This window comes from Neodiprion lecontei, chromosome 7 (genome assembly GCF_021901455.1).
Source record: "Neodiprion lecontei isolate iyNeoLeco1 chromosome 7, iyNeoLeco1.1, whole genome shotgun sequence".
Lineage (NCBI taxonomy): Eukaryota > Metazoa > Arthropoda > Insecta > Hymenoptera > Diprionidae > Neodiprion > Neodiprion lecontei.
Genome location: NC_060266.1, coordinates 20,345,746 through 20,354,001, shown reverse-complemented (window position 1 = coordinate 20,354,001; position 8,256 = coordinate 20,345,746). Strand labels below are relative to the sequence as shown.

The 8,256-nt window shown below is 40.9% G+C and overlaps 2 protein-coding genes across 2 annotated transcripts; both read right to left on the bottom strand.

The window, feature by feature from the left end:
• Positions 1–8: 8 nt before the first annotated feature.
• LOC107223733 (hemolymph lipopolysaccharide-binding protein-like) lies at positions 9–4,151 on the bottom strand. The gene is made up of 4 exons (XM_046744639.1): positions 4,059–4,151; positions 3,741–3,946; positions 3,565–3,640; positions 9–779 (listed from the first exon to the last, which is right to left on the bottom strand). Exons 2-4 carry the CDS (start codon positions 3,874–3,876, stop codon positions 395–397), a joined length of 597 nt encoding a protein of 198 aa, XP_046600595.1. The 5' UTR covers positions 3,877–3,946; positions 4,059–4,151; the 3' UTR covers positions 9–394.
• Positions 4,152–5,492: 1,341 nt separating this feature from the next.
• LOC107223736 (hemolymph lipopolysaccharide-binding protein-like) lies at positions 5,493–6,575 on the bottom strand. The gene is made up of 3 exons (XM_015663521.2): positions 6,329–6,575; positions 6,153–6,222; positions 5,493–6,081 (listed from the first exon to the last, which is right to left on the bottom strand). The coding sequence occupies exons 1-3, from the start codon at positions 6,438–6,440 to the stop codon at positions 5,697–5,699; spliced, it is 567 nt and encodes a 188-aa protein (XP_015519007.1). The 5' UTR covers positions 6,441–6,575; the 3' UTR covers positions 5,493–5,696.
• Positions 6,576–8,256: the final 1,681 nt, after the last annotated feature.

The following is an 8,256-nucleotide window of genomic DNA, read 5'->3' as shown; positions in this document are numbered from 1 at the left end:
TTTTCCGAAAAATGTTGAGGCGTCATCTTTGAAGAGTGAATCTTTATTTTAGGTAATACGATACTTTTTATTTTTTTTATTTTTTTGCATTCCTCGTAGTACAGGCGCTAGTTTTGATTAAGTAGACATTATCATCCGGCGGTATAATTACAATCAGCGCGGCCGGTGCAGCTGTTATAAGAATTTTAGAGGGATTGTTTGGAGACGTCGCAATAGTGCATGCTATCTGTTTATTGTACATAATTCATTACTATACATGAATAACGATTGATTGTAAATCCGATATGATTGGTTCAAAATTTACTTCATATTGTATTTAACCATTTCACTTGTAATTACAGACCAAGGGTGACGATCGGATTGGTGTAACATATTGTGTACTGTTATAAACGAATCAATGGATCGGGTGCTCGCACATGAAAGGAAGTGATTCCTCGCATCTGTGGTCATTGAGCCCGCCACTCGAGTGTAAAGATCCACAATTTTCAGAGCCATATTTATTATTGGGTTCTCCTTTCGCCCATTCGTCGAACCCAGCATTGGCCAGAGTTTCCTCGTGGATAGTGATGTGGTGGCCCTCCCGGCAAAGATCGTGGAAACCCAGACTGACATAATCCGGATGTGGGTTTGTTGCTTTGAGCACCGTCACCACTGCATCCCTCTCGGCCCAAGAATTGATGATGGCCAGGTGCCCGCCTTCCTCTTCGCAGATGAATCGAGCTTGGTTCCACGAAACTGCTTTCGAGTGCAGCTTGTAGCCACCGATGCCCGGAAAGTACCTGAATCACATGACACCAAATTTCATCTAAGTTCAAACTCTCTTCGACCAAGCGTCGACGGTGATACTCACGTGTAGTCGTCTTTTCTGGTAACTTGTGGATTTCGAAGAAGGTAGGTCGAATCTGCGTTTCCAGTTGCTCCTGGAACGGTGAAATCGGAAGGCCGTTATCATAGATATACTGGGAATACGCGCTTTCCGCATCGCGTACAAGAATCACACTGTGAACTTGTTGGGAAATACTCACCGGTTGCTCTACGAGCGAGTGCGAGGACGATGGGCTGCGCAGATAATTTTTCCGCCAGATTAGAAGATACCAAGCACAGCAGCGTTTGAATCGCGATTATTCTGAACGCCATGGCTGACGTGTGATGCGTTATTTCCGCTGCAGCCTCAACAACTTGTTCAATCCTCGCGACCAGGAAAAACTGCAGAGACACGGCGAGTACGATGCTGCCTTTATACCGAACTCGCAAGTCGTTAGCTTATCGTTTCACTCTGATCACCTGCGGTGGATTATTTTAAGTATTGAGAGATTACCTTAAAGCGGAAAATATCCGTATCTCTCAACGGTTGCGGGGCGGTAAAAATAATTGTTTGTCCGCTTGTCGTTTATCTCACGAAACGTTAGCATTATCTGTTCCAAAAATGATCGCGTCATTTTGATATCTGCATCCTGCACTCAGCTTACTTTCATCCACGTTGATCTTCATACGATAGCTTACTGCCGGAATCGGATGCTTTTGCAAAGAAACTTTGCGATCGAGGAAATTATCCGCGGATGGGAGTAATCCGAATCCGCATACCAAATGTTACAGACTGATAATATAATCAATGACAATACGTACCACCGCTAATGAAGTAGCTCAAAGCGATCAATCGGTCAATTCCGATGATCCATATCGTCCAGAACTTTCCGACGACATTTAAAGTTCTCACTCTCATAATCTCTGGGGAACGTAAACGTAATGATAAGGGTGATGAAGTAATTGGACCAAGTGATACTTCGGTTCCATTTGCATTATCATGGGTGATTTCACCTGTTTTTTTTTTATGGCATTAGATAAGAAAAAATTGGATCCAGGCCTGCCAATAATCTCGGAATTCGAGGGTCGTTTGATTGTGCACGGAGGAAAAGGAATTCTAGAATCGACGAAATAGATGTTGTTGGAGTCCATTCACTTCGATCTAGCATCCCTTATTTCTTCCAAGTACGATGAATTCAATTCAACAATTTCGATTTAGTTAGTTCGTTAAAATCATTTAGCCAAGCGAATTCCTTGATTCAACAAAAGCCTTTCTTATCGCGATGGAGTGAAGTATACTTCACTTCACATGTATTAATTCCAGTAAAACTTTTTGATGTGTTTCCGAAATTGAGTCAACTGAATATCATTTCATTTGAAGTTTGTGTAATTGTTCCTCAAGTCCCATGTTCGTTGACAGAAATGATAAGGCACTTCGAATAAAATGAGTACATTAATTTAGCCAACAAAAAATTTTCATCGATCGAATGCCATGCTTTGTTGATCTAATCGAAGCTTGCTTGGCATAATCGGTTAAGTCAATCGCACTAATTTGTCAACGAGGTAAAAGAAACACCACACGCTTTGAAACAAGTAAAGAACTGGTACTATAAATGGCCACTAGGCGGTGAATTCTCTCGCTACGGAAATAGCTTCAGAGATAGATGACAGTTATAAAACCGAGTCGTAGGCCAGGTAGTCAGATACGGATAACGTAACAGAAATATGTTATAAGACCTATTACAAACGAAGAAAGCAAAATACCACGTTTTTTAAGTCATTAAAGATGAGGTTGATAACAAATAACTAAAACTACTGACACGTGTACAATTTATACTTCTACATACACAAAAATGAGTTTTTGGGGCTTACCAATTAAATATCGAACAAAATTGAACTCGCAGTTTTTTTTCGGACCTAGAACAAAGTAGAACTAAGTTTAAGGCATTAACGAATGTTAGTGACCTTATACATACACGCCTATAATGTGCTAACTTCGCGTGGTTTTGAGGCTAGCAAAAGTGGGTAATTACACCCAATTATCCGCGCAATAAGTTTTAATTTATCAATTCATATTCATGGGTTATAGTCTAATTTGTTGAACTGATTAACAATTTGTATTAATATTATCTATGTTCGTTATCCTTATTGCGTATTTTATTCGGAAAATATTCATGTAGATGTTGGGTTCATTCAAAACACTTCAAGTTGATTAAAATGAGGTTTTTTTTTTTTAATTGTGATCTGATTATATCTTTTGTTTCGTCAACGTTTCTTAAAATCTACTTAACGCTTTTCCAACCATTGTCAATGGATTGGTAGCTCGCACATGAAATGAAATGGTATTTGGCAACCGTGGTCATTGAGCCCACCACTCAAGTGCAAAGATCCACAATTTTCAGCGACAGTACCAGTCGGTTCACTAAGCGCCCACTCGCTGAATCCAGTCTTTTCTAGATCCTGACCATGGATGGTGACGTATTGACCCTCCTGGTAAAGGTCGTGGAAGCCAAGACTGGCGTATAACGGTTGCGGGATCTTCGCCTTGAACACTTTCATCACCGCGTCTCTCTCAGCCGAAGAATTGATGATGGCCAGGTGTCCACCTTCCTCTTCGCAGGTTTTTCGAGCCCGGTTCCACGGAAGTGTTTGATCGTGCAGCTTGTAGCCACCGATGTCCGGAAAATACCTGCATCACACGACACCAAGTTTCATCAAAGTTCAAACTCTCTTCGACCAACCGTCGACGGTGACACTCACGTGTAGTCGTCTCTTCTGGCAACCGGTGGATTTCGAACAAGGCAGGTCGTTTCTCCTTCGCCAGTTGTTCCTGGACCTAACACAACACAAGGCGGATGTCAAAAGTGAGATGCAAAAATGCGCTTTCCACGTCGCATAGGAGAATTACATCGTAAATATGATCGGGAAATACTCACCAGGAGTTACACCGGGTGTTGCACAGGATGCTGTACGAGCGGGCACGACGACGAAGGAATCGAAGCATGCTTGTTGCCCCAAAGTATAAGATACGAGGCACAGCAGCGTTTGAATCGCGATTATTCTGAACGCCATGGCTGACGTGTGGATGCGTTATTTCCGCTGCAACCTCAACAACTTGTTCAATCCTCGCGACCAGGAAAACCTGCAGAGACACGGCGAGTAAGATGCTGCCTTTATACCGACCTCGCAAGTCGTTAGCTTATCGTTTCACTCTGATCACCTGCGGTGGATTATTTTAAGTATTGAGAGATTACCTTGAAGCGGAAAATATCCGTATATCTCTCAACGGTTGCGGGGCGGTGAAAATAATTGTTTGTCCGCTTGTCGTTTATCTCACGAAACGTTAGCATTGTCTGTTCCAAGAATGATCCTCACTTTCATCCACGTTGATCTTCACACGACAGCCTGCCACCGGATACTTTTGCGAAGAAACTTTGCGATCGAGGAAATTATCCGCGAATGCGAGCAACCCGAATCCGCATACCAGATGTTACAGACTGATAATCAATGACAATACGCACCACCGCTAATGAAGTAGCTCAAAGCGATCAATCGGTCAATTCCGATGATTCGTATCGTCCAGAACTTTCCGACGACGTTTGAAGTTCTCACTCTCATAATCTCTGGGAAACGTAAACGTAACGATAAGGGTGATGGAGTAATTGGACCAAGTGATACTTCGGTTCGATTTGCATTCTCACGAGTGATTTCACCTTTATCTTCGATGCCCTCCGCGGTAAACGTTCGTCCAGTCGTAAGTACAACCGGGCTGAAGAGATTCGGCATATATTATGTGTCGTCTAAAGTTGGGTATAAGCATCAAAATTTTTTTTAGTTCATTTACGACAGCGCTGTGAAATTACTGGCTTAATTCAACGCGTGAGATAGCAATGAAATCCAAGAGTATGTCTCATTTTCGGCCGACTTAGCGCAAGTTTAATTTGTCGTCATTGATGTGCGGGAGAGTAAGTTTATTCGAGTAACATCCGAAAATTTGCTCCTTTTTCTTTAAACTGTTGCTTTTACTTGCGGTTCAAAGTTTATATTCTCGTTCACGGTTAGCAAAAGTGGGATTTTCCAATTTCTTACGGGCAGAGCATCATCATCCAATCTGAAAATTTTCTCAGTTATTTAGGATGATTGGAAGCCAGGAGCGTTCATGTTACATCGATTTATGAATAAATTATGTCTTGTATGTCGATTGGTATCAGTGAAAATTTGCAAGAAAACTTGTTCGCTAAACGTACGAAACTACGGCGGACGTGAAATCAAAATACTTTTGGCTAATTTCACGTACCGGAAACTTTGAAATATTTTTGCGCCTAATTGAATTTTTTTCTACTGCTTAATCCTAATTCAACCTAAACCAATAATGCTCGTATGAATTAATATGTAAATAACACACAAAAATCCGTGCCGTTTATGCAATTAAAGTAGCCTAAATCACATTTGTGATGTTATTTGATGAAACTTCCCTATTTTGGAATTTGATCATTGCTGATTGCAAATTCGTCACGCCTTGTTACAATTCCAGCTTCCCGGCTGTGTAACTATTCATTTCGTTATCAAACACGCCCTTCCCTGTGCATGAATATGTTACATGTACAATACGTATGCATAATACGCATGCGTGTCGGAAATAGTATTTATATGCACACACCTACCTAAATAACTATACAGTGAAACTGTCATCGAGACCTTCTAACTTTATTCGGAATACATAGTGGGCAATTGCAATAAATTATACCGCGTACGAAGTTTTAATTTTTCATTACATTTTCACGGCTTATATTGCATATCAACATGAGTTTTTGTTTTGAAATTCTGACTTGATTATATATTTTGCTTCGTTGACGTTTCTTGCAATCTGCTTAACGCTTTTCCAATCACTGTCAATGGATTGGTAGCTCGCATACAAAAGGCAGTAGTACACTGCATTTCTCATCATTGAGCCCGCCACTCACGTGCCAAGCTCCACAATTTTCAGGGCCATATTGATTATTGGGTTCTCCGTCCGCCCATTCGTTGAACCCAGCCCTGGCCAGAGTTTGCCCGTGGATAGTGACGTAGTGGCCCTCCTCGTAAAGGTCGTGGAAGCCGAGACTGACATGAACCGGATTTGGGTTCATTGCCTTGAGCACCGTCACCACTGCATCCCTCTCGGCCAAAGAATTGATGATGGCCAGGTGCCCGCCTTCCTCTTCGCAGGTGATTCGAGCTTGGTTCCACGAAACTGCTTTCGAGTGCAGCTTATAGCCACCGATGCCCGGAAAGTACCTGCATCACATGACACCAAATTTCATCAACGTTCAAACTTTCTTCGACCAACCATCGACGGTGACACTCACGTGTAGTCGTCTCTTCTGACAACCGGTGGATTTCGAAGAAGGCAGGTCGGATCTGCGTTTCCAGTTGCTCCTGGAACCGAGACATCGGAAGGCCGTTATTACAGATATAATGTGAATACGCGCTTTCCGCACTGCGTGCGAGAATCACACTGTGAACTTGTTCGGGAAATACTCACCGGTTGCTGCACGAGCGAGCACGACGATGATGGGCTCCAAGGATGGTTGTCCCGCCAGAGTGTAAGTTACGAAGAATAGCAGCGTTTGAATCGCGATTTTCCTGACCGCCATGGCTGACGTGTGGATGTACTATTTCCGTTGCAGGCTCAACGACTTGTTCAATCCTCGCGAATGGAGAAAAAACTGCCGAGTTTCTGCAGCTATGACTTAGGAACGACTGTTCGCTTGATGCCATTTCCGGCATCCCCACACACTCTGTTCGATTTTATACCAACTCGCTTTGCGTAACCCAAAGGTTATCTTTTCATTCTGACCAGCGATAAATCTTATTGACGAAATTTATCAGACATTCATTTTTACAGATAAAAACCTGGTTAAGGAAAAAATCTGTTGTTTCGAAGGGAATTACCAAGCACTCCAATTAAATTTGCAATCAATTCTCGTATATCTCCTTAAATTGGCTGGCGAAACACAAAAACCTATTTTGAATTTATTAAATTTTTCGAGTTAATGTATTATATTTATAAGTTTAATGCACATTTACTGTACGGCATTTGAAATTTACTAAACGTACTACCGAATTTACGTGAGACATTTACAAAGGGATACGAATGGTCTGTTGAAATGAAAAATGTATTGTGACGAAAGGATTTGATATCCATAATTTCAAATAACCCATAACTATGATTCGAAAATTACTTGATAGTATGTTAAATGTACTGTACTTATAAAAGTTTTCAACAGTGTTCGGAAATTGTGGGATTTTCTTGTGGATCTACGTAACATGTCCAGGTGTAAACTTTATGTGAAATCCTTAACAGTATATCAGGTTTCAGCAAAGCCCAGAGAACTACTATGTAAATTTCGAAATTAGTGATAAAATTTTCCAATTTGTGACAATCACACCGTCAATTTACAGACAGGTTCTGGATATTTACTGATTTTCGTTACTGAATGCGTTTGTAAATCGAGTAAACATTGTATTAGTATTATTAGTAATCGCATTTATTAATGTTCATAACAATGTTGGACAACATTGGAATAATCTGTCTCATACGAGTCAATCAATTACAAAATAGAACAAAATCTCGAAAAAAATCCAAAAATACTACTCTAAGAAATAGAACTGCCAGAAAAGATTCAAAATCTCATCCTGCGGATCGCATTCTCGAAGGATAAAATGTATTCTACAGAAAATCTCTTTGAGGACACGGACTGCTAGAAACTCGACAAACCTAGATGAGGCTGCGGCAATGAAAATACATGAATAAATTTAACGGACGAAGCATACAAGATCGTACACGCGCATTACACAAGGCTAAAGATCGATAAAGGTGTAACAAACTTTCAAACACAAACGCAGCAGGAAAACATCAAGCTGACTACATGGGCAGACAAGTCTAAAACAAACAAGCTCATGAGGTAAGGAAACAGTGAATACTGAAGTTTGGAAAACACGTGAAACAATAGATCTTGGACCGTGGAAGAAAATACTTCGACATTATTACGAACCTAGAATAAAGCTGATCGGAATTAGAAGTCAAAACGGAGGATGGACAAGACCGAACAATAATGCGCGAATCGACTGCTGAGTACTGCATGGCCTACCGATGAGTTTCCAAACTTATGTGAAGAGAACAAAGTACTATACATGTGAGAGTATATTACGGCTTTAGATTCAGGTGTATTTATTCGTGAACAAATACGTAAAAACTGAGACGGGTAACAATGTTTAAGAAGAAAAAATTTATTATTTCCATACGTTGCTCAGATATGCATAAGAATGTAATCATGAACACAAGGGGGTAAATAATAAACAAAATTGAATCACACGAGACGCCTTGAATTTTTGACGGAAATTTCATCGTCTTTGGGAAATGCTGCGAAACATTCTTTTATGCACTATTGCGACGTAATTTTGCGAGCG

Bases quoted from the DNA above. Each gene is read 5' to 3' on its own strand.
- LOC107223733 (XM_046744639.1), bottom strand. From the start codon at position 3,876: ATGGCGTTCAGAATAATCGCGATTCAAACGCTGCTGTGCCTCGTATCT. The intron at 3,641-3,740 runs GTGAGTATTTCC...GTGTTGTGTTAG, and splicing joins AACACCCGGTGTAACTCCTG to GTCCAGGAACAACTGGCGAA. The intron at 780-3,564 runs GTGAGTGTCACC...CATGTGATTCAG, and splicing joins GCCAGAAGAGACGACTACAC to GTACTTTCCGGGCATCGGTG.
- LOC107223736 (XM_015663521.2), bottom strand. From the start codon at position 6,440: ATGGCGGTCAGGAAAATCGCGATTCAAACGCTGCTATTCTTCGTAACT. The intron at 6,223-6,328 runs GTGAGTATTTCC...TCTCGGTTCCAG, and splicing joins GCTCGCTCGTGCAGCAACCG to GAGCAACTGGAAACGCAGAT. The intron at 6,082-6,152 runs GTGAGTGTCACC...CATGTGATGCAG, and splicing joins GTCAGAAGAGACGACTACAC to GTACTTTCCGGGCATCGGTG.